At 42.1% G+C, this 26,832-nt stretch overlaps 1 protein-coding gene across 6 annotated transcripts; it reads right to left on the bottom strand.

Moving 5' to 3' along the window:
• On the bottom strand, positions 1 to 26,832 carry LOC116946123 (E3 ubiquitin ligase RNF157-like). 6 transcript variants are annotated; one of them, XM_032961007.2, is made up of 19 exons: positions 26,620 to 26,832; positions 25,696 to 25,899; positions 23,146 to 23,264; positions 20,989 to 21,077; positions 19,567 to 19,713; positions 19,000 to 19,117; positions 17,510 to 17,576; positions 14,288 to 14,331; positions 14,129 to 14,176; positions 13,897 to 13,968; positions 12,412 to 12,571; positions 11,508 to 11,620; positions 10,488 to 10,714; positions 10,050 to 10,170; positions 8,872 to 8,980; positions 8,477 to 8,640; positions 8,003 to 8,060; positions 7,433 to 7,537; positions 1 to 2,256 (listed from the first exon to the last, which is right to left on the bottom strand). In XM_032961007.2, the coding sequence occupies exons 2-19, from the start codon at positions 25,781 to 25,783 to the stop codon at positions 2,123 to 2,125; spliced, it is 1,983 nt and encodes a 660-aa protein (XP_032816898.2). In that variant the 5' UTR covers positions 25,784 to 25,899; positions 26,620 to 26,832; the 3' UTR covers positions 1 to 2,122. The 6 variants fall into 6 exon arrangements, with proteins under 6 accessions (XP_032816898.2, XP_032816897.2, XP_032816900.2 ...); XM_032961006.2 differs by having other exon boundaries at positions 25,696 to 25,895; XM_032961008.2 differs by lacking the exon at positions 26,620 to 26,832 and adding an exon at positions 3,187 to 3,236 and having other exon boundaries at positions 2,117 to 2,256; positions 25,696 to 26,613.

The raw sequence follows: 26,832 nt of genomic DNA, 5'->3' as shown, positions 1-26,832 counted from the left end.
TGGGGCATACTTGTTTATTTTATATACTGTATATTCTTGACAATTAATTACAGCCCAAAAATCAACTATCTCCAGTCATTGTTGAAACGTGCATCAATTAGCATGATGATGACACTGCAAAGCAGACTAGCATTGCAAGGCAGCACACCAAGGGACTATAAGGCTCATTGTTTCAAAGATCACACGGTTAAATGTGTACTCCGTGCTTTAGTGGAGCGTCGTTTTAGCAATGGCCAGACAGCACAATTGTTTCGAATGCTCCATTCAAGATTGCTGCTGCTAGAATATCAACTTTGCAACTCAGAAGTGACAACCGCTCGTGTATATTCGTGATTTAATACGCAGTGAAATAGCCAATACATCGGCGAGATATATCATACATTGAAATCACATTGCGGTAGAATGCTTATTGCATGCGTATTGCATAGTGTAATACTTGGAATATAACTGTATGTGTACCTTCATGTGAAATAGCGACGAGCAGTGGTCACCGTTGTGCTAATAGACTGATAAAGGGTCTTAGATATGACTCGCATTGAGCAGTATTCACAGTTAACCACCCGAGTTTGGGGGGTGGTTAACTATGCACTGCCTTTTCTGCTTAAGATTACCTTGGATGGTAGGTCTCCATTGATTTTTTTGCAGCAGAAACAATTAAGTCCACTTCTGATAAGTTGCCAATGAACGTCATCAAGTTGTGAATCAGAGGACCATGTGTCCTGTAACTCAAGCTACAATAATGAAATATAAATGTTCTAAAAAAGCACACACAAGCACACGTGAATGCAAACAAATAAATAATTCAAACTCGCCTTTTGTGGCTACAATTCTAAAAGTAAATAGTATTTAATGTGCAAATACTTTCAACTCTGTATCACAAACTCGTTAATCTCCCTTTGTTGATATTTTACAAAATAAAAATATACTGTATATCCATGTGCTTCTCATTTATTTTGCGTTATTAACGTATTCATTTCACGTGGTTAATTTCACCTTTTGTCTGTCAAGGACCCTTCACTCAAAAGCATTTTCCCTTTTTTCAATCGAACACTACAATAGATAACCCTGCACATTTGGGAGTTATGAAACCAGAAGGCTCAACAATACGGAACACTTTCCAAAAAACATAAAGCTGCAATGGTAAAACGGTAACAGCAAACCTACGTTCTGCAATCATGCAAAACACAAGCTTTATAGGCAGCATTCAGCAAATAACGCAAAAGAAAACAAACACAAATAGCTATATATTAAGCTATTTCCTTTAACGTGTTATAATGTATAGTGCAACATATGCAAAAACATATATCATGTTCAACATGCAATGTCCAATGCAAACTTTACAATGCAATAATTGAACAATGTTTCAGTGTTTCAAATTACAGTAACAGCCCATGCAATAGTGCCCCTAACTTGGCTAACTATGTAGTACTGTACATACGTATTTGGTGAACACGGCTTAATGATTATTTAACTGAATAGGGGTTTACTTTGTTGGTATGATTCGCCACTGTTTCCTTCGTTACGTTATCCTGGTATTTTCAATTTCACGAGTCACAGTGTCCACCCCGCTCTTGCCATCTTACTTTGGTAAGCATGCACATTGCTCTCGCACCAATTACTATGAAAATGATTGTTGCTCGCCTCGTTATAGCGCAGGTCTCCCTGCTTTAGGTGAGAGGAGTGACGTCTCAATGGACCCTTCTTGGCTTTTTAAAATAACGAAATGGATCGATGCACACTATTGGATTTGCGTCAACTTCAGGGGGACAAATCACCACGGTCGGGAGCAGAGGTTGTAAAATTAGCTATTACCCCACCGGAAATATTACGACGGTCCCTTTGTTGTAAGCATAGTTGTCGTCACTGCCGAGATTGCTCCCGCGACAAACAAAATGATAGAAAAAACTGAAATTATGTGTTCCCGTAGGCCCCCTGGCGATCAGCGTTAGCTCGAGCGGGAGCTACGTCAATTGAGCTTCGCGATCGTGGGGGACATATTGCGCGGTGTGTGCGCCCTTAAAGCTGCCCTCGCCTATAACCGAACGCAAAGCAAAGCGTTGGCAGTGAGCTGGTGCACACACAACGGGCGCTGCATGCCGTTAGGCCCAGGACGTGTTGCCCCCTACATGAATGCGCGTGGGGAGGCGAGGGCTGCAGCAGAATCAGCCGGCCTCTCGTCGGGCAGCATCGGGAGCAGTTGCTTGCTGCTGCTGCAGCTCCCCCTGCTCTCCGTGCTACTGCACGAAGCCGGCGTTCCTGGATGACGCGCCACACCACACAAAGCCATTGTCTCAATTAACCCGTGGCACATGATGAGCACCGGGGGGGGGGGGGGGGGGGGTGGGGGGGGGGTTAGAACACACACGTGGGGGTCTTTAGTACAATTGAGCAGGACAGGACACGGCTAAATATACTGTCGTTCCAACAATTACAATAAAATAGGAACACTTTTTTTTAATTAAAGCTGGCAAAAAAAATCACAGATACTTAGATTGAAATATAACTGGGGGTTTCCTCTATAAAAAGACGAGTTAAGAAAAAACACATGTAGTGCCCATGTCTTCGTATGCATGACAAACATTTTTATATTTTACTCTGAACACTGACACAGTAGAAAAATAATAATTGATATAATCAGCATTTAAGTTGTATGCTGAAAGAAATAAAAACATGGAAAAAGAGGTCAGATCAGTTTTGAGAAGAGAGAGCAAGTGTTAATATGGCAGCCAAGCCTCTAAGGCAGTGGTTCATAACCTGGGGTGCATCCTGCACCCCCTGGGGGTGCGAGATTCCCTTTCTGGGGGTGCAGGATGCAGCCAGATTTTTTAGAAGGTAAATCGTCTAAACAAAAATTAAGCACGGTCACGTAAGTACAACTACTTTGTTTCATCAAAGCTCTCTGTATTTATGAGCATTATACATTTTGTAACGACTGAGAACCAAAGGGGTGCAAGGCTGCACTAGAGGTTAAGAACGACTGCTCTAAGAGCATCAATTTTAAAAAAAACAAGACATCTTACAGTTACAGCAGTTTGTGCATACATCCGTACGTACAGCAAATGTATGCACGATGCACATAATTTGTGGTAACCTGTTAATTGTTGCCAACTTTTACATTTAAATGAATCGGCTTAACGCTTGCATATTACAAAATATACTCTCGTTCACATCGGGGTACTGACGTACCCGCAACTAGTGGCCACCATCGGGGAAAGAAGCAGACTCAGGGTCAGAGGCTGTCAAAGTGAACCAGATCACACAAGGAAGGAAAAAATAGGACACACACACACACACGAACGAGAGAGTGATCTGCATGCACAGTGGTGCTGCCAACGCCCTCCGACCGTAACACCGGTCAACTGAAGGCTCCTTAACCTCTCTGTTCTCACATCTCACCACAGCCCACAGGGACTGCTGACTGTGGGAAGATTTGAGGACTGCTTTGTACCACTGTCTTTACGACACTTGAAAATAATGTTACATACGATAATCGGTTCTAGCCAAAGGGTTGAATTTCACAGTCACCCCTAAACACATCCCAGTTGATGATATCATTGCCCAGGTCGACGTAGCCCTTAAGGGTTTGGGACACATCACTGCAGACGTGGCAAGATCGGAAATCGCTGCAATCCTCAAAAACGCTAAGACACCGATTAGCAACATCAGTAAGGATGAGCGCTTTGAGCTTTCGCAATTAAAAAAGAGAGATGACATCACCATCCTCTCAGCCGACAAGGGCAATGCCAGTCATCATGGAGAAAACCACATACAATAACAAAATTCAGGAAACCAGACTCCCACCACCATTCTTCCCAGAAGGATTCCCTCATCAAAACCATAGAGCTCCTCCTGATGACGATCGCTTGTGTTGTGATCGAAACGTCGTAGTTTATTCTTTGAACCTATCCACGTGACTTTACCGAAAGACCCAAAGAATATAATATAAGCATACACTTAAGGAACCAACATTTTTAATGTGAAGGTGAACATATTTTAATGTATTCCACTGCACCTTACTTTTAGCGGTGCACCCTAGAGCAGAAACATTCAGAGCCGACAGCACTTCACCGTCTCCACATATTTGCATTATTTCATGGCTAACAGATCTCAAGGGTGGTGCTCAAGCGTCATTAACAAGGGATTGCTGAAAATGTTAAACATATAAGATGAAAAAAACATCAAATTACGTGTTCAAATGGGACCTAATTAGGTGTTATTTTACTTTCAAATAACACGTGTACAACAAAGCTGCAATGTATAAGCAAGTCCTAATGTTTATTCAGTTTATACTACATTGTATTAGGAGAGAAGCACTTTATTGATACCGCATTATCGTGGTACATTACAACGCCCAGCCCTTTGCCAATGCACTACTGGATGAAGGCTTTCCCATACTGTCATGGGTTTTTTTTTAACCATACTTCACCACACTGGTCAGTGCTGATGGAAGGGAAAGGGGGGGGGGCAGGACTGGCTTAGATATCACTCCAAGTTATGTGGCTGGATATGGAACGCAGGCTGCCCGATTTGTCGTGCAGTGTAGTGCTAATCACTGCACCACCGCTCCACCCCAGCAGTTTATATTTGAATATATGAGCAGTACAGTAAAATACATGTATAATGCCATTCATATATAATAATTATGCATGTAATTATGCATATAATTATTACAGTAGATGCATTATGAGCTCGCTGTTGAAAGCAATTTTTATAAACCATAGAATTGCATTGTTTTAAAAAAAATGCACTACATATCAATTCCAGTGTGACAAAGGCGATATTGTCGAATAGCATCAACAGTCCCCTGGAGTAATGTCAGCATTACGAGCATTGATGAATTCTAATTGCATCCTTTGTATCCGCAATTATGGAAGCCGTTATTACATACTTCAAAACGACTCCAGAGAGCAGAGGTTCGTGTAAAATTCTAAATGTCCTCGATATATTTTTTATGGTTTACTATATCGAATTAAACATATCCAAATAATAAAAAAAATATATAGCTTTCACTTCAAGTGTGTAGTGTGTACACCAAAAGTCAGTGTTACTAAAATTACATTCGCACAGCATACGAGTACAAATTTGACTTCAACGCATCTCTTTAACAAAAAACAGAGGCGGTGGCGTATTCACGATGGATGCTCGTTGTGCAATATCATTCTTCACATATTCCCACCATTGCATACGATGACAACAGCCTGAGCTCATTTCGTGGGCACATGTTTTATTAAATGCGGCCCTTCTGATGTCAGTTCATGCTCAATATTCAAATTTAAGTTGGCATGCACAGAGAGTGGCGTGTCGCTTACGATCACCGGCGGAGGAGAATGTCGAGCCTTGTTGGACACTTCTATTTTTGCAGCTAGCTTGAGAGTAAAAACAAACTAAAAAATATTCCCGCAATAAAAGAAAATGCACCGCACCGCCACTAGAAAATGGGCCACACGTACCTACATTATTTCAGTAATTCAGACAAATTGTGGGTTGCCACATACATCAATCGTCGTGTTATTGTCACGTAATTTGAGTCGTTTGCATTGGACATTAATTACAGTTCGTCCATTTTTAGCGACGTTAAACACGAAGCCAAATTTCTGGAATGACTCGGTAATGGACAACATCATCAAGTTTCAGATGATAATATGCTTTTGCAATGTAAATTAAATTCCAATGTATCAAAGGTAATCAAGTGTTTCAAATAAGAGTAGCATCCACGCAGAGACAGATTATTAAAGCAGAGCACGCACATCGGTCACATGTTCGTCATTATGCGGCCTCACAATAGTTTCTCCCCACGTGCATGATGCATATTGCTCAAGATTGCATGACACAAAGCAACCATTAGCTTATCGCACACTGACCACATGTGCACAATCACACGTCCGGATGCAGAACTTCAAAAATGCACAGGACCAACACAAAATGCATGCCAACCGCTTTTTAGCTTCAATTGATGATAAAGTGACATACAGTATACTAAGGTTCACTATTTCTTTAAAAATATTCAGACCATGAATTGCAGTTTCTTGGAGGAACAACCTGTCAATTTTATTTACAAAGAGGTTAGTTATTTCTTACTACAGTTTAACACGGAGGCTTTCACGACCAAAATTATCCATAACATGTTGTTATTGGGTTATATTGCATAACTTTAAATGTTGTGGGCTTACTCTCCAACACACTGGTGTGCTGAACTTGTAACTAATTGGCATGATCTGTTTACGTGACAAACCTTTACTAATCGGCTATGTCGGGTGTTGGCGGGTTTAACGACGCATTTATATTAACGCGGTCTAAACCAAAAAAACCTCTATTTTGGATTTATTACGACAGCTAAGTCTTCCGGTTTCAGATGCAACATCGGCAAAGAGGCGTGCACACAAACACAAGAACAATATAAATGTGGATGAGAGTAATTGTTTCAAGGAAAAAAAATCAGGGACAGGCAATGCATCACGATGTTATGTTGGCTATCTGGAGAGGAAGTGCACGTGCAAGCTCGCAGCATGGAAACTATGTGGATTCGTCGAAGGGGATGGAAGAGGAGAGACAATCAGGCATTAAAGCGTAATCTTGAAACCGGGGGTCAAAATTAAAAAAAAACATGGCAATGTTTTCAAAAATAGATGATGGGATTAATTAAGAGATGGTGTGGCATTTGCTCAGGTTGCAAAAACCCATGCAAATGTTAACAAAGGATTTTTAATGAATGCTAATCAAGTACCAATCCATGGGTGGGTTTGTTGAGCCATGCATGCATGGAATAATTAGTAGCATGGAAACCGTTTGTTAGTGCAGGTTGATTTACACTTACAATCAGATTTGTTTTCAAAATTGCGATATTTGCACGAAAATTGTTATTCATTTATCTATCATATATTCACGTAACACTTTTATTCTCTCCATAATGGCAATGCGCAGGAATCATGTCAAATCAAGAAATATCTGCTCTCCTCCTCCATATCCCACATACATTTCCTGTAAGTCTCCGTTATGCTCTCTATTACTCGTCTGCCACACAGTTCACATATTTTAAATGTACAAATCTGTTAAATGTACAAATTTAAAATGTTCATAAAAAATGTGTGTAAAATCAGCCTCTAAAGTAATTACTCGCAGATGGCCTTCTGATATTTGATCAAAATAATGCTGAATCGCACAACTTATGACAGACACACACATACGAGATGTGTTAGATTTGATCTATATGCCACGTAAAACTAAGCATACCCTGGCATACAATTGCCATGCAATTTTAAAGCCGAGCCTTGCAGCCAAAGTCAGATCCACCGGGTGTAAAAGCGTTCCCACCAGCGGCTGCGTAATCAAAGGCAGGCCTCCTGCTGAAGTGACCAAAGCCTCGTGGCAGAAGGGTGAGCAGCAGAGAGGCAGGCTTAAGCTGCGAGCTTGCCGTCAAAGTGCACTCACTCACCAGGCAAGGCATCCCACACGCTGTGGCCACTTTCCACCTCAACCACCGTGGTGTTGTTATTGTTGGCGGGGAGGAACAGTCCCCTTACCGTTCTACCGTGCCAGCCTGCAAGGCAGGAGGCACACAAGACAAGGCGCCGACGTCAAGCTCGGACGTCCGCCGCGGAAAAGGCCACGCAGGCCCAACACGGTCGCACAACCGAAACGCTCACTGGCGCGGCCCAATGCAAGTTACGTTAAAGCCGTCCTCTGCGGCGAAAATGTAACCACCGCTGTCCGAATCACTGAACGTTAAGAAGTGAGGAAACCAATTCCGAAAGAGAGAGCGTGACGCTATCCCAATGCCAGCGGGGGAACAGCTGGGCACCAGATAAAATGTGGCATCAATAGTGTTTATTTGTACATTTATCAGGGAAATTGCGATTTTGTTGCTGTAAAGCTATGGAAGCATCTGAAGCATACAAATTAAACTGAAATAATTTTCAACAACATCATTTATATTGATGAAATAAAAAAAACATGCATTTTGCTGAATGGGATTATGCAAGTGAAAGATTGAATGTAAAAATACCTTCTCCAATACCTTCTCCTTCTGCTGCAGAATCACCTTCCTCTAAAAAAACATTTTCCTGTTCAAGGAAGATCATTGTCAGACACTGAGAAAACATGAGTGGTTTGAGTACAGCAACTTATATACTTAATATCGTGTTCACCGAGATAACTATATCGTGAAGCAGCATTCGTGGTAGCAGTGTTGGTATCCGAAAGATTTGAATGAGACCATGCTCTCGGTAGACTGCTATCCCACTGGTGACAAGTTACGTCACTCTTTCTTCCAGCCATGAAGGATGTCACTAGCAAGCTGCGCACGGAGGCAATCTGCTTGCGTAAAACAGTAAAAAAAACAAATCTGTGAATCACGACGATATAACTCATTGTAACAGAGGAACAAAAAAACCCTCTTTTATTTACAAGGTAAAGCCCACTGAGCTATACAGCTCTGTTTCAGGGGTCAGCTCCGGGATGAGGGTCGTCGCACACTCACCTGTGGCTCGCCGGGCGGCGTGGGTGGCCCCTCGCCCTCGTCGTCCGTCACAACTGGATAGGAGGCCGACAGCGTTGAGAGCGTGTCCGCCGTGAGCCGCGAGCGGTGGCTCAGGGACGACGCTAGCGACATGGCCGAGTGCGGTAGGCTGCTACTGAACTGGTCTGCGCCAGGGGAACAATTTAAACAATTAACATCGTGGAGAGTTTTTGTTTTCGTACCGGGTTTAGCTGATCCGCTTAGGAACTCCTCTGGAACGCAATAGAATTAGGAAACACTTGGCGTGATGAAAAAATTCCTACTGCTGTCCGAAAGTACGATGTAAAAAAAGTGATGGGCGAAACTGCAATTTACACGCAGCATGTTTCTAGAATTATGGGACTTTAAGTACGAACCTTCTGGTGAGGTGAGCAAAGAAGAGGAAGGTGTTATGGTGCAGGAGGATGGGTCCATGGGTCCGGAAGACACAGTGATGTTCTCGTGTTCTGGAGTGACTCCACAGTCCTTGTGTAAAGTGGGCGTGGAGAAAGAACACGATGGCTCAAAACCACAGTATCGGGCAGAGATACCTTGGAAGCATTTTATAATTCATGCATGACTTACCAATTATTACAGTTGTAGAATGCATCTATGAAAATATTAAGTCAAATTCCACATTCAAATCACATCGCATTGCTCAATTCCACTTATGAATCGATGTTGTTTTAATACCTCTTTTTGCAGCCTGGCAAGCACCTACGTTATTTACCCATGGATATGCTTGCCAAAATAAATTCTGACTAGTAGGAGTGGGGGCAGCACTTATATGAATGAAAGTGGAGGGCACCGTCCTGCTGAAGGCCGCCTCCAGAAAAGCCAGGACCTACGGTCTGTAATGCAGAGTTCCATGGATGTGGGTCGCGTGCACCTGTAGGCTGCGGCATGGATATTGTGCAGGATAAATTTTGAATATGCACGGGGAACATCAGCACCACGCTGCCGCGATAGAACAAACTTATACGCAGAATAGCTGGTGAGCAACATCTTTTGTAGGGCCAGTGCAAAGAAATGTTTTGAGGTTTATCAAGCCCTGTCAACTGCTATAGGTACAGGAAGGCGATGGATAGCCTGGTAGTCTGCAGATGATAATAGTCTCAGTAAATGCTGTGGGTGCTGTGAGGCTGTGCAAAAATCGTGCTAAATCAAAGCATTTTTAAAAGGGTGAAAGATTATATCGCTTATTGCTGAAGCAAAAACCATCCGTACCACAGATGTCCAGTTTGCAACCACAACCATCAAGCCCAACGCAGGCAAAACCCTCCTTCAGAATGGCATGACGAGGGCAAATTTTTGCTTGTCCGCACAAGGGCTTAAACCCAGAAACTTTCATAAGCATTGGGTCAGTGCCTCGAACCTCGCTGCCTCCAAGCCATCACCCAACAAACAACATTTAAAAAACCACTACCTGACCCAGCTGCAGGTTGTAACATTCAAAGAAAACAAACGAAGGGTGTAAATCGTGCAAGGTGACCATGCGAAGGGCGACTACAAATTCACATTTCTGTTGCTGCAATTATTAGAACTGTGTGCTCACCTGCAGGAGCGTGATGTTGCGCAGGGAACACGTGACGGAACGGTGGCAGGACGCTCGCAGGTCCGTCTCCTCGTCTTTCTCATCGTCATCCCTGATGACCGACGAGTCTCGGGACAAGGTCCTACGCACACAGATTAACCTTTTTCACCAACCACCACCTGCTTTGTGTTCACGCATTGTAGAGAAAGCTTTAAAGCATCGCCAAGTTTGGAGCAACCCTTTGATCAATGTGGCCAGTTTTCTATGGAGTCCATATCCGCAACGGAACTTCATACGAAAACTTAACTTGCATTGGGTCAACATTTCGAGTTATCTTGACTCCATCGTACGATCGGACACACAGATGGACACAGGTAATGCATAAACACTTTCAACCTTGCACGTAGTACCGTTCCTCCCTGTACTCTTTACAAGGCGTATTTTTCTCTCTGCTCTCACTTTGGGGTGAGCTTCTTGCGCGTGCTGTCACGGCTGCCGGAGCGGGAGAGGGAGCCGGCAGGAGAGACGGGCAGGCTGGAAGGCAGGGAGGAGGACGAGGGCAGGCTCGGGAAGTTGCCCTCGTGTGCCACGGGCGGGGGACCCGCCGGCATGGATAGCGAGAGCGGTCCGTTGAGAGCTTCGAGCAGCGACATCACCTCGTAGCCCATGTGCACCTGCTCGCAGCTCTGTGAAGGACAGGCAAGGGGAAAAAAAAACTATAAAAAATAAACTATAATCCATGTTTATTTTACCGGGTAAGGTCCACTGAGCTTTGTAGCTCTTTTTTTCAGAAGGACCTGGCTATCTCAAATAATAACTCAACATCAAAGGGGATTATCATCACGTGGAAATGTATAGAGGGCAAATAATCTAAATGCGTGATTTTGAGTCTAAATGTGGAGGGAAAAACCAGGGCACCCGGAGAAAAATCTTCGCGACCACAGGGAGAGAGACACGCAAACTCCAAATATACAGCAGGCCTCAGTGTCGGGTTTGAACCCACGACCTGCTGTATACCAGACGAGGTAGTTAACATCACGCCAACTCCTCACCCAGATTAAGGCTTTAAATTAATTGCATCCCTTATATATCACAGGGTCTATGAAAGCATGCTAGCTTCCCAAAGAAAATTTAGAAAAAAATAATAAAGGAAATTAGAGGAAAATGTAATAATACAGTTGTAATAGTGAGCATTTTTAAATGCAAATATATCCGATCTAGATTTGTTTTCTCCCATTTCATATAGCCGATACGCATGACCACGTGAGGACTGTTATAATGGTGTAACCTTAAATGTGTGCCGGATATACATTTTACATTTTACCTCGTGTATACAAAAAAAGCGAGTGCTCGTCACATCGATGAGCATTTTGAATGCCAGTTTGATTCACTGTTCGCTCGTACGCAAATACACGTTGTCAGCAGTTGCGTCATCGAGAGCCAAGGGCGTTCCAATTCGTCCGGATGTGTGGGTCTTACCGTGCGCTCGTCGTTGTCGGACGACTGCGAGGCCAGCACGGGGCTGTAGCTGACCGCTGCGACTGAGCACGACTTCCTGCGCATGGCCCTGATCTGCAGCAGCGCGCGGAACGCTGCAAAGATGAAAAGAGAGGAAGGAATTAATCATGCTTACACGTGGATTCTGCAACGCCTTCCAACATGCGTTTGCTATCATCTATAAGGGCTCTTTTAAGTTTGGTAATAGAAGACAAAAATACACGTGCACTAGAATGCGGACAAGTCAAGAAACAATTCCAAATATACGACCAATGTTTTATAAGGCACTTTGAAGCATATGTTGTGTGGCGATTGAAATTATAATAAGCGATAAAATAATTCACATAAGCTCGGTAAAACGTTGCATTCCCCGGACGCAGACTGATAGAAGGAGTGCGAGCAAGCCGACGGGCCACGTTTGTGAAGGTGACAGTAATTCCGTCGCCTTACGGTGACGGCACGCTGTGCCGTACGGTGACGGCACGCTGTGCCGTACGGTGACGGCACGCTGTGCCGTACGGTGACGGCACGCTGTGCCTTACGGTGACGGCACGCTGTGCCTTACGGTGACGGCACGCTGTGCCTTACGGTGACGGCACGCTGTGCCTTACGGTGACGGCACACTACGCCTTACGGTGATGGCACGCTGTGCCGTACGGTGACGGCATGCTGTGCCCTACTGTGACGGCATACTATGCCTTACTGTGACGGCACACTACGCCTTATGGTGACGGCACGCTGTGCCGTACGGTGACGGCACGCTACGCCTTACGGTGATGGCACACTGTGCCGTACGGTGACAGCACGCTATGCCCTACTGTGACGGCATACTATGCCTTACGGTGATGGCACGCGTTCCTTACGGTGACAGCATGCGTTGCCTTACGCAGCCGGCAGATGGGGCAATTGTTAGCCTGATATCGCAGAGTGTCGGCACATGCGCTGCAGAGGCAGAGGTGGCGGCACGGCAGGATGAGCGTGTCCCGGATGTCCGACAGGCAGACGACGCACTCCGTGCTGTTGTCGCTGATGTCGTCTTCACACGTCTAGAGAGGAAACAACCACGGTGCACAAACGAAGATGCCGAGAACGTTAAACAGGGCCTGGACCTAGGGGTCGGCAACCAAAAAATAACAAAGAGCCAATTATTTTTCGAATTTGGTGCAAAACTCAATATTTCAAGAGCCGCATGTGAATACAAACATAGGTTACGTCACCAACGAGTCCGCAAAGAACAGCTTGCAGCTCCGGAGCCGCAAGTTGCCAACCCCTTTCCCAGACTCTCAGGAAGCCACTGGAGCGATACAGTTTTAAATCTAAATTGAAAACTAATTTCTTTAGAACTGATGTTTACGTTTAGTTTGTGGTCTTTCCTCGCGCACCTGATTGGCACGGTTGGCTACGTACAGTGCGTATACAGTTCAACATATATACCTACATCCAGACAGAGTTGTCCACAGATTTATACCACGCCTGTATTCCCAAATCTCTCGTTTGCATTACCCATGCAAAGATTCACCGATTAATAAACATTTTTACACTCACGATGCATGCATAAAATTGCACATGCAAGAATTCATATTCTTGTTTTTTTTCGGTAAAGTCACGTAGATAGAAAATAAAATTAAAATAAAACCAAAAAACCCACGCCGTTTCGATCGCAACACAAGAGGTCTTCATCATTTCTATCTACGTGACTTTACCGAAAGAACCAAGAATATGAATTCCTGCAGTCACGAAAGTTTTAAGTCAAAATTGTACATGCAAGAATTTGTTATTGCTCCGGTTTACGCAAATTATATGAAGATAATATTACATTTTTATATGTAGACTAATGTAATGAATGAGTCATTACAAACGAAGAACGGGAGAAAATATAAATTAGATTAATAAAGAAACATTTTTTTTATTGAATCTTGACCCCCCAATTATGACTATTCATCAAACCACTTATGTAACAATTAAGTATACTACGTAACACAGAATAGTTCTATTCCTTTACCAATACAGCATTTCACTGTACTTAAATTTACAATATTTAAACACTAATTTTACATGTTTTCCTTCAACATACCTTACTCTCCAATGTGCTTCATGTACTATTTACAGGATATGACCATTTAATAAAATGCTGACATGCGATCACTTTGGTTGACAATGCTTTGTTTTTCACTGTGGTCACCGCTGCTACATTTTAGTGAAAATTTGTGAAGAGACCATCTTTTTGTACTTGAGATTAAAGTGTTCACACTTACATATTAACGAAATGTTATAAAATGCAAATTTCACTGTTGTAATTGTAGCGCAATTTTCGTCGGGAAGAATACATCAACTTCACAAGTACATCAATAATAAAAATGAACAACTTCACCTTAAGCTCTTGCACGCTCCCCTTGTTTTCAATCCCGTAGATTTCCTGCAGTAAGTAGCTCACTCCGTCCACCTTGTTCCCAAATTCAAAACATCACCACGTGCGAGTCAATGGACGTTAAAAAAAAGCACGGGCGTTTTGCAAGACAGCGCGCAGCAATTGTTTGTAAGCAGTGCTCTGCCAATGTATGTTCAATGGCAATCGAGAACAATTCGGTGGTTTTTTTACTCACCACTTGTTTCTGTTTGAGCGGCTTTACAAAGAAGCTTCCATCCGTGTGCTGCAGGGAGCGGCAAAGAGCCATCAACACTGCGGTAAAAACGTAATACTCGGGAGCCATTTGGTCTCGAGAGCACACTGTCGAGTGCAAAGCGTCTGCGTGTGTTTTCACCTTGTCAAATGTAGCGAGAAGCACGTGGGAATGTCCGATATACTCTAGCCATAAAGACAAAACATTACACAAAAAACTAAAAACATTGCACTTGCAAACTTGTGCCCATAATCCCAAAAGTGCGCTGACATTGAGCAAAGCAGCATGCTAAATGACTCTTGGCATACCATGACATTTCTAAACGTCATGGCGTGCATTTCCCCAGCCACGCAATGTTTTGGCAAGGTGCGAGTTGCTTGCTGTGACACGCTGTCTTCAGCACCGTGCAACAGAAACTTGCGCAACTGTGAAATGCCCACTCTAAATCGAATTCCCCAGGTTACAATTTGGCAAAAAGACTATGTTCAATAATAGGGGGGTGGGGGGGGGGAACGTGTTAAGTAATTAATATATTAATGTCATCATATACATATAGACTAATTACAATAAATTGCGCCTCTATACACGAGCAGCGAGGATTGCCACAGGCCTCGGCCTTGTACCATTGTCTCTGAAATATTACGCTGGACAAATAAAACATGCTTATTTTAATTATCATCAGCCGTTCTCTTTCCACTACTAGATAAAAGCCTCTCCAAACCATCACCATCCCTCACAGTTCATTACCTACCATGTGTGCATGTATGCTGAACTTCTTTCGCACCGTACATATAGTCAACCGTGCTAATCGGAAGTGCGCATTCATTGATTTCATTCCTCCATCTCCAAGGTCATTATATTCATGAATACAAGTCGGATTGCATTGCATATCGTAAAGATCGTTTTCTTTTACATCAAAACATGTCTGCAACCGTGCCTAAAACCTCCTGATGTGAACATACTTACTCTTTGGTTCTTTCGGTAAAGTCACGTAGGCATACCTACCTAGGTATACCTACGTGACTAACTGCACATGTACGTTTGTGTACGTACACAACTGCCTTCTACAATAACAGGTCGGTAAATTTTGACTGCTTATAATGAGTTACTTTACTAACCTTGCTTTAGTGTGCACGCAGTACAGAACTGGTACATCGTGTCACTAAACATAACCTTTTTGGCACTGCCTACAAACTACGAGTTAAAATATGATGATCACAAAATGTGGTCTCTTGACCAGACATCTCTTTATCCCAAGGGCATGTTTTATGAAGGGGGTTGATATTGCAGAGGCAGACATCTAACAATCACGAAATATTTCTAATTAGTTGACAAGTGTATATTACCAGAGACACGGTCTCATGTTGTCTCAACAGACCTTGAGTAAATGTGCCTCCGTTGGCATCGCTGACCATTCCTTGGGACTGTGCCCCATCATACTCCAACAGAGCAACATAAATGTGCGTCACATGTTACGACGCTGTGCCATGTCATCTCAACTGCAGGTTTGGATGCGAGTCAGTATTTAACACAGCGATTAAAAACTGAACAATGTGGACATTATAGTTTCTCTACCTAAAATTGTAGCTGCCTGTGTACAGTGAGGGAAAAAAGTATTTGATCCCCTGCTGATTTTGTACGTTTGCCCACTGACAAAGAAATGATCAGTCTATAATTTTAATGCTAGGTTTATTTGAACAGTGAGAGACAGAATAACAAAATCCAGAAAAACGCATATCAAAAATGTTATGAATTGATTTGCATTTAAATGAGGGAAATAAGTATTTGACCCCTCTGCAAAACATGACTTAGTACTTGGTGGAAAAACCCTTGTTGGCAATCACAGAGGTCAGACGTTCCTTGTAGTTAGCCACCAGGTTTGCACACAGCTCAGGAGGGATTTTGTCCCACTCCTCTCTGCAGATCTTCTCCAAGTCATTAAGGTTTCGAGACTGACGTTTGGCAACTCGAACCTTCAGCTCCCTCTACAGATTTTCTATAGGATTAAGGTCTGGAGACAGGCTAGGCCACTCCAGGACCTTAATGTGCTTCTTCTTGAGCCACTCCTTTGTTGCCTTGGCCGTGTGTTTTGGGTCATTGTCATGCTAGAATACCCATCCACGACCCATTTTCAATGCCCTGGCTAAGGGAAGGAGGTTCTCACCCAAGATTTGACGGTACATGGCCCCGTCCATCGTCCCTTTGATGCGGTTAAGTTGTCCTGTCCCCTTAGCAGAAAAACACCCCCAAAGCATAATGTTTCCACCTCCATGTTTGACGGTGGGGATAGTGTTCTTGGGGTCATAGGCAGCATTCCTCCTCCAAACACGGCGAGTTGAGTTGATGCCAAAGAGCTCCATTTTGGTCTCATCTGACCACAACACTTTCACCCAGTTGTCCTCTGAATCGTTCAGATGTTCATTGGCAAACTTCAGACGGGCATGTATATGTGCTTTCTTGAGCAGAGGGACCTTGCGGGCACTGCAGGATTTCAGTCCTTCACGGCGTAGTGTTACCAATTGTTTTCTTGGTGACTATGGTCCCAGCTGCCTTGAGATCATTGACAAGATCCTCCCGTGTAGTTCTGGGCTGATTCCTCACCGTTCTCATGATCATTGCAACTCCACGAGGTGAGATCTTGCATGGAGCCCCAGGCCGAGGGAGATTGACAGTTCTTTTGTTTCTTACATTTGCGAATAATTGCACCAACTGTTGTCACCTTCTCACCAAGCTGCTTGGCAATGGTCTTGTAGCCCATTCCAGCCTTGTGTAGGTCTACAATCTTGTCCCTGACATCCTTGGAGAGCTCTTTGGTCTTGGCCATGGTGGAGAGTTTGGAATCTGATTGATTGCTTCTGTAGACAGGTGTCTTTTATACAGGAAAATGCAAATCAATTTATAACATTTTTGACATGCGTTTCTCTGGATTTTTTTGTTGTTATTCTGTCTCTCACTGTTCAAATAAACCTACCATTAAAATTATAGACTGATTATTTCTTTGTCAGTGGGCAAACGTACAAAATCAGCAGGGAATCAAATACTTTTTTCCCTCACTGTAGCTACCTCTCAGAGACTACAACATATATGCCTGGGTGTTATATTAAATGTGAATTTAAGGACAAGTCTTATTGTAAATAATTGTCATTATTTGCATCATAAAACAACTATTTGGCGCACATTACACTTCAGCCATGCGTATTACACATATGCTACAATATATTATCATAAGTGTTGCAGACAAACCCTCCAATATGTACGCGAGACACATACTGCCACCAACTCGAAAAATCCTATTCGCAATAGTAAAAAATATATAATTCCAAGAAGCCCATGGGTAACCATTTGTAACAACCACGACCTTACCTTCCCCCTCCGTCACAACCGCATGGATCACCATGGGGTAAACATCACGCTCCAAGTCAAAGGTCAGCTGAAATGTACAGTAAGAGGATATGTTAAGGGCTGCTAATCATGCTCACCAAAAGGTAAATTCATGCTAAATCCAGACATGGGGAATAGAAAGACAAATATTACAAAGGCACGTTCCAGAATGACTGAAATTCATGGAATAGAACAATAAATGGAACGTCAAATTCAAAAAAAATTGAATAAAAAATGGGCTGGAATATTATGAATCATATTTTTTGCTCAATATTTTTTTTTGGAATGTACAAACATAAATTGTAAGCATTTGGTGACATCGCCTCCTGTGTTTACCATAGGTAGCAATGACATCTGTTCCTGTAGTTGTTGGCATCAGTAAATTATGACATCTGTCTCTCTTCAGTGTGTAGCACATGCTGCATAGCGTGCACCAACTTTAGGCATGTTATGAGCACAAGGGCGCACAATATGGCAATGTTTTCAAGTCGATCTATGCGTGATTATTTTTGTAAAACTAATTTAAAACATGTAGTTAACTCACAAATCATATTCAGCCGACAACATTGTTTTATTTAACTAAATTTAGTAAGCAGGTAGGTTCTGTTCTGTTTTGTTCCAATCATAGTATATTATTTTTAACAAGTTTTGCTGGCTGGCTGGCTGGGCTGGACAGACATGCACGTTGCTAGTTATTCCCAAAAAAAGTCAAAGAACGATTCTGAAATGTTATATGAACTAAAAACTACAGAACTAAAAACTTTTTTTTAATTTACCAAGGCCCACATATTTACCCTCGGATGCAAAACTCACTGAACCAGAAATTAATGCAACAGAACCAAATGTAACTTTTACTTCTGAAACAAAAATGAAACAAAGTGTATGTATGCTCATCATTACATCTCCCCGGTTGAATCAACTCCACCAGCCCTAATCTGGATTTCAGTGTCCCTTGGGTGCATGACTACTTGCAGCCTCGAAAACACCTATGTAAAAATGTCACTTGATTCACAACATGCCCAACGAATAACACTCACCATATAATTAACAAATGCTACTCTGATGATTTGTACAAGATGAAAACCTTGTCAAGTTATACGGGGTAGTCGGGTTTATTGGGTTTACTTGTGCAATGTTTGCACAAGCCTGGCCACTCTATACTTTCCTGTGCTGTTTGGCCAACTCCTTTGGGCACTTACCCATGTTTTCCCTTTTTTCCCTAACACGAGAATCATACTCACGGGACTGTGAGACCCTGCTTTTGAGCTGGGATAAATCAGTCGGATCCATTACGTCCCAAGTGTGAAAGTCTTAAGTTTGCTTATATGCAACCAGCCTTGACCACAGCAGGGGAGAAAACGGGGAGGTCTGGCGAATACAAACGCATGATTATCTGGAGCAGCGTGGCGTGCACTCCTCCGCATTAAGGGTATGGATTTTGCTGGGTAAGATGTAAAACAACAATGATTAACCTCTTCTGGGTTCCACTCAGAGGGGTCAATGACATGCGATGTCTGGGAGAAGAGTTGGCTCACTCCTCCCTTGCAGAGAACCGTCTCTGATTGACGCAGGTGATGCTTTGCCGTATACCTGAAAGCAAAAGTGAGAGGAGAGAAATTAACCGAGATGGAAAGCCATAATGCTTGAAGAATGCAGTCTATACAGGTGCAGGAAAATGGATAAGTAGCAATCATGGACAACCCCGCACCACAAAAGTGGAAGAGTAGCCCTTATATTTTTTTTGCTTTAAAATAAAAAAAAATCACTCAATTGCTGTGGCTGACTATGAATTGTACAGAGGATTTGTTTTCTCCAAATTATTCATAAATACTTTGAATAAAAATACAGAGTATCAAATTAAACATATTCATATTTTAAGTAGTTGCATGCAACTATAAATAACAATGTTTAGTAATGATTTAAAGGAAAAATTATACGTATATTCAAATCAGTTTGAAGAAAACTGATAATTTTAACAATAATACAATTGTGTTTATGGAAATGTGTGAATATTTCTAATGACAATGAAAATATCTCACATGATAATGCCATTGTGAAATTCCTCTGTAGCTTGGTAATAGATGGTTATGGCCACCTGCACATCCGAGTCAAACACAAACTCTACGTTGTAGCTGAATTCGGATTTTAATGAATCGGCATTAGGAGTTTCTGCTTCATCTGTAATCCTGGGAGACAAAAACAAAAACATGTTTAATTGCTATTTACACACATTCGTTGCAAAACCACAGCTCCAGATAAGAACTATATGTCTGACAATTTTACCCCAACGAATTTCCATACAATAACAGTTTAAGAAAATAAAATCCACGTGGCGTTTAATTATGCTTTAGTTTTTAGACAAAGGGCTTTATTTGAGATGGCACATCTCTCTGGTTACCGGGCTCCCATTAGCAACCTCTCTCTTGGTTGCCATGCCAACTTACTTGCAGTGGCTCCCTCTCTATGATGAAAACATATCCTAGACAGTGTACGGTGTGTGCAATGCCAACAAGAGAACCCTGTATTTTATCAGTCGTGCATTTGTACAACAATACTATGCTGACTGTAAACGTAAATAGTGCAAAGGCAAAAATTCGAATGCTGCAGCAAAGATTGGCTCAAAGCCAAGACTTGAACACATCACTCACTGCTGAAAAGGTTGAACATTCTGTTCTCGTATGCATTACATGAATCCGAGCTGTGGATACCTGGAACATGCCACATTTGCATTTCTCCCACAACCACAAAAAAATGTTCGGCACACAGTGCTGCCGATTAAATGAAGCAGGAAGCTCAGCATAGCCGGCAACCTTGAAACAGCTTAGAACATATCCTGGAGCTGGATTACAACACCCAACGTCAAGACTGGCTTTGAGGATTACTAAGTGCAATGCGCAGCTTCGGCATTTGGCTTCTGATGCAATGATGCAGGGAATGATGCGAAGAAGGCACAAGTGCGTTGACAATTTTATACAATTTACTGCACCACATATAAAAAGGTGAATGTATTTTATAATGATTTATCACAACCCTTTTACGACTTCATGTAGCCAGGAGCTTGTATTCTCCTGAGTCGCCTTTTTATTACTAGATGTTATTTGAATGAGCTCTCACGTGAATTATGATGAAAATAACTGCTGCAAAACAATATTTAGAATTCTCATGTAAATTATTGTACTTCCTTTACTTAACTATTTCAACTGCAGTCATCATTATGTATGACCTAAAACAACATGAATCTGCTTGCATGGCAAGTGCACTGTGCAGTAGCAAAGCAAATAAATATATTTCTAACATTTGGTTATGATGCATACAAAACTGCATTGCAATATTTTGTTTTCGAGGTAAAAACCAGCAAGTTGTCACTGTGCAACCCAGCATGCAGCAGTTACTGACTGCCCTGTTTGTAAATGGTGCTGCAGCAGATGCCTGCCCTGTTCTTCTGCTATGGACAGACTCACCTGACGAGACGTAGCGAATCTTTCCTGATGTTTACGAGGCTGCGTATAGTCTTGACGGGCTCATGGGGTGGAGGTGCAGGGTAAGGAAACTGGAAAATAAAAATATTAAATTGACGGCCCAAATATTATTAAACATGTTTACGCCTCAGCAGGAATTCAAAGTGGATTTTAAAATATGTGACTTCATAACATCTGAAATGTTAAACTTATCAATATTAACATATACAATCCATCATGATTTTTCAGTGCATTCGAGTTAACAGCATTTACAGCTGATATATTTTTTTCAAATGAAATCTGGTCACGTTCAGGCATTGCTTTTCTTTGTATGGTTTATTTGCGTCTGGTTTCTGGCTGCGCGAGACAGACCCTGAAACTGAAAACACCTCATCCTTCTCCCAAGTAATCACTACCAAAACAACGCTCGTGCAGATAAGTACACACAGCCATCTGAAGAACGCTCCCTTCAACATCTTTGCAAGATTTGAAAATATGCCAACAGCTTTGATCACAGAATTCATGCAAAATGTGGCATTACAATGTCATATCGGCATTATAAATAAATTGAACACGTTCAGTAAACGTCAGTGATGTCTAAACACATGTCTAAATATTTATACTGCCCTGTAAAGTACTGTATATGGGTGTACAGTATATTTTACTGTATTAAATGTCATTTAAAAATGCTGTAAATACGATGGAGTGGTTTCAGTGATAAGGGCACCAAATTATGAACCTGCAGTCAATTCCCAGCCATGACTAAGAATAATGACAAGTGATATCCGAACCAGACCAGGGCCCCCCCTTCACCAACCAGCACTGACCGGTGTGGTGAAATATAGTCCAAAAACCCTCATCCCAGTCACACATATATATCATGGCTCCCAGTCCATAGCAGCTCTTGTTCCATCAGCCATGGCACTGGCTGGGAAGGTGGACAGAGGGTGCTAGAACTGGATATGAGAAAATCACCATCTTCTGAGTTTAACTCTGGCTATAAACGATACATGGAATCTGTCTGGCAAACCAAACCTTGTTGAACTGAGACTGATTGGAGAGACATAAACTTGGAGGTGAGGAAGAAAGAGAGCCTCATGCATTTAAATAGTGGTAACCTTTTTCCTATGACCGAGAGAGAGAGTTGTTGGTCATGAGTATGATCCTTAGTCCCTCTGGGAATGAAACACTGAATTCTAGGATTGACAATTACTTCAGTTAATGTTGCCCAGATAACATCACATTCGAACCAAACAATTAAAATGTATGCCCCAACAAATGGATGCCTCAACAATACGTAGAAGTAGACCAAATGTAGGGATACGACACTTTCAAATGAGGGAAAAACACATCTTACAATCGGTGAACCTCAATGCAAAGGTAAAAGGTATGGAGACGGTAGGATGAATGCTAACATTTCACGAAGGAGTGAAGAACGACAGAGGCAGGACATCTCTTAACAGCTCACTTGCCAGCTGCAACCACCAGAGGCCATATAAGAGGGAGCTTCACGCAACTTTACTGATGCTAACAATAAGTCAGCAACACAGGCAGTTGATACAAAATTGCTTCAAAGTAGAAAGTATTTTCCTTTAGAGTTCACATAAAACATGCCAAATATGTTGAACGAATAGAAAACAATACAATGACATTGTTATGAGTATTGTGTACTGTCTTATGAATGCATCTGTGTGCTCCAGACCGAAGCAGAGCTGTAACAGCTGTTACACAGCAGGAAGTAAGATGAGAGTACTTTGTCTAGGCTGATACATTATTCAAATGTCAAAGTACTGAATTATTTAGAGCTATCATGTCTTTCAAGAGGATCCAGTGCACTGAGTGAATGTGCTTAATACATTTAAATACATTACACAAATCATATATTCTATATCTTGTGATTATATATAACATGTAGTAAAATATCTATAAATTGTATATCCCATCATCATGCATGGATGTTGTACAGTAAACAGTTTTGTTAAACGTGCTATACGGTGAACAGAGTACGGTATACTGCATGGCATACATATATACACATACTGAATGTACTTGCACAAAATTGCATGTGACAATCCTTGGGAGCAATGGACAAAGTTGAAAACCTGTTAACCCCAGGTGATGTAACCATTGATAATGAGAGGTGAATACAGCAGAACTTACCGGTACTGGCCTGTTTCCCAGGAAGTTGAGATCTGTATTTTCTCCAAACAAATAACCTTCAGGAGTACTTGTCTCAAACTTCTCTCCGCCCATTATGAAATGGCTTGCAAAATAATTGCCTACGCGAGAACAAAGCACAGCATGTTACATTGATCGACATGAGTCTTGAAGCGAGTCCTTTATTCAGGCCGGAAATACCTCTCCTGATGCACCGTGGCGATTCACGTGTTGGCTGGGGCTTGTAAATTATATAGAATTGTTGTGGCTTAATGTTCAGTTTGTCTATGGAGCCTTTTAAATACAAGATATTTGGCATCGGATGTGTGTTAGGTTTTCCATTATTAAAGATAAAGCCAATTAACCAACTGCCATTTACTTGCAGAAATATACAGTTCAGTACTGTACATATTAATTGGCTCATTATTGTACTCACAGCACACCACATCAAATACGGTTTGATTAGCTAAAAAACTAATTCTGTCACACAGCATTGATTACTTTTCACGTGAGAATATTAAGCATATTTTGTCCCAAGCTACCACATTTACAGTCAATATGCTTAGTATAATAAGCAAGTATAAGCAAACCCCAAGAATCCTGTATTATGGATAAGCAAAGCATTTGTTTATATTATATATAGAACTTTGGGTGACCTTTTTGCCATGGTTTATGTGTCAACAGTAAATACTGTGGTAATCACAGCAATGTATTACCAATACATGGCATAAAAACTTGACAATACATGCAAAAAATGTGACACTCATCCAAATATACATCACAGCACACAGCGTGAAATTAATTGCGTGCAGACGCACACTGGGTACATTCTGCACTGGTTTCTTTTCTTATTTTAGTGTCCTAAAGGTAACAAAATACCCCCTAACCTACCTTAGTTAATCTGAGACCACGTATCACAAGGCGGCGATATGTTACCAACACTGACAATGAGGAATACAATACAGCAGTAGCAACGGTTGAACCTGCCAAACGCTGAAGAGTGGCTGTGAGCTCCCATGACCGAGTGAATAAGCCACCACCAACATTACGTACACGGCGGAGAATTACCGGTGGTGTTTTTGTGCGGGCTTTTCGCGTGCTCATGTGACATGGAGACGCATTACCCCTGCCATGACGTTCACTCACAACAAGTGTACCAGTAGTGCATAAGCACCGCGGAGCGTACACTACAAAACACACATGGAGCACTGCATAGGAATGCCCATTGACCACACATAGAGAATAGTGCATTATAACAAATAGTGTGCACATTTCGATGTAAAGCTTTCGTGACTGCAAGGATTCATCTTCTTTGGTTCTTTCGGTAAAGTCACGTAGAATGAGAATAAAATAATAAATTAAGAAAATATAAATAACACAATAAAATTCTCACGACGTTTCGGCCACAACACAAGTGGCCTTCTTCAGGTAAAAGGAACAGACCTGTCGGGAAGACAGAGCTTCAATGAACGTTGTTAAGATTCGTAGCGTCTTTTTAAGCTGGTTTAGGGAAGTGAGGCACCTTGACAAAGGGGTTTACATATCAAACAGGAGCATTTAGCATTGAAATAACTGAGTGATTAGCTTGTGACTGGTCATAGAAGTAGCTATGTTAAAGTCAAAGCTTACACATCCACAGAGGCACCTAGTACAAATCAAACAGGATAATTTAGCATTGAAATAACTGAGTGATTAGCTTGTGACGATGATGTGACGATGATGTTATAATTATAACTGCCGTGGTGATGATGTTGGTAATGATGCTGGTGATTACTCTGATGTGATGTTGATCACTGGCGTGGTGATGTCCGCAATCTTCGCATGATGACCATGACGAGAGTTATTATGGTTATAATTGGCGTGATGATGATTTCGGTAATTATGCATATTGTCATTATCGCTGTCGATGATTACATATAATTGTGGTGATCGTAATAACTAGTTTCCGTGGTGACGATATCGGTAATGATCACAATTATAGTGCTGTTCATCAATGCTGCAATGTTAACACTTTTTAGATAATGAATATTACAGTGGTCATCATCCTGATTATAGTCATGAAGTTGATAACGATGGTGATTCGTGGTGTCTATCACTCTCGTGATAATCTCATACCTGTCAACCCCTTATCAATGCCTAGCTTATTACAGACCAATTCAGGCCTTATTGGTCACCCCGTGCCCTTATAAATCTCAAAGTTAATCCTATACACTACACTACTACACACTACACAGCTGTCAAACCATTATCAGTGCCCTCCCTTATTACCGACCAATTCGGACCGTATAGGTCACCCCGTGCCCTTATAAATCTCAACGTTCATCCTACAAAGTCCCATCGCAAGGGAGAAACACAAACAGTGTTTGTTGTTGTCCGTATTGATACGGCTGTGCGCTGTTTGGAACTAAATGCCCCTGTACAAGATTACGCTTCAAATCAAGAAGAATACGTGGTTAAACCGTAAGGGTTGAGAAGCGATGTAATGTTCACATGCACTCCGTCGTATATAATAACGATTACATCGCTGCAGTGATATAAATAACAAATAATCACCCGTCTTTGGTGGGTATCTGTAGAAAGCGTTGGCTTGGATGTCGAGCTCCTCCACGCCTGCGTGCTGCCGGCTCGTCAGGGCGCCCATGGCCCCGGCTCCCCCGAGCCTCCACGGCCGAGCCGCTCAGGCAAGAGCGTAGGCTTCACCCGAGCCAGCGGCCCGCTTCGGGGTCCCGTTATCTCTCGAGGCGCTTAAAAGACTAACTCAAAACACACAATCACACGAAATATAAATACTGTCGCTAACAACACTGCTACTGGTACCACCGATAAGTTTGTTTTACTAATTTTGCCGTGGCTAGTGTGTAATTGACACTGTTGTAATGTTATCGTGACGAGAAAGAAATTTACTGATAGAAGCGCCCGACGGTGTGGGCGCTTGACGGAAGACAGATCATCATCATCATCGTTGTTATTATTATGCACAATACGCACAGTGTTTATATTCAATCAAAATCGTAAATCCAAGTCGTTTATCGCTGTAATGTGATACTGCTGTAAATGTGAGCACGGTAGTGAGATGACCACGGTTGGTGTTCGGTAAAAGTACTATGCTGTTATCAAGTTCACTTCACTGCGAATATATAAAGTACAGGATATCCTTTGGCGGCATCCACTAGTTATCTTATGGTTTTTGTTATAATCTCGAAATAAAAGTAGTTACTGCGCATGCACACAACAGTGATGAAAATGCTATACATTACTGGACTACAGTATACAGTATATTAGTTATAAATTTAAAGCGAAAATACATGCATACAGCCAGGGAAATGTCGAGCTAACGTCAAAAACTAAATACAAACAAAACACATTAATGTCATAATGCACAATTAGAACGAATCAATGTACTATTCAATAGAGTATCACAGTACTGTACATTAAAACAAACATTAAAACAAGCCACATTTTTTTGTAAAAATTCACCTTCAAATACAAAATAATGTAAACGTCTAATTTATGCTACGTAGAGTGATGTCTTTTAAGTGATACTTAAATGGCTCAAACACGCAACGGATGCGAAGGGGCTACGTGAACACGACGTTGGCAGCAGTGGACGAGCGCTCCATCATCATCGTCGTCGTCGTCTGGCGCGCCCTCCGCGAACCACGTCCAGGGGGAGGGGGGCGAGACCGTCCG

Source organism: Petromyzon marinus, chromosome 26, assembly GCF_048934315.1.
Source record: "Petromyzon marinus isolate PM22_M1 ecotype Great Lakes invasive population chromosome 26, UKy_Petmar_22M1.pri1.0, whole genome shotgun sequence".
Taxonomy (NCBI): Eukaryota; Metazoa; Chordata; class Hyperoartia; order Petromyzontiformes; family Petromyzontidae; genus Petromyzon; species Petromyzon marinus.
This window is presented reverse-complemented; position numbering and strand designations above follow the sequence as displayed.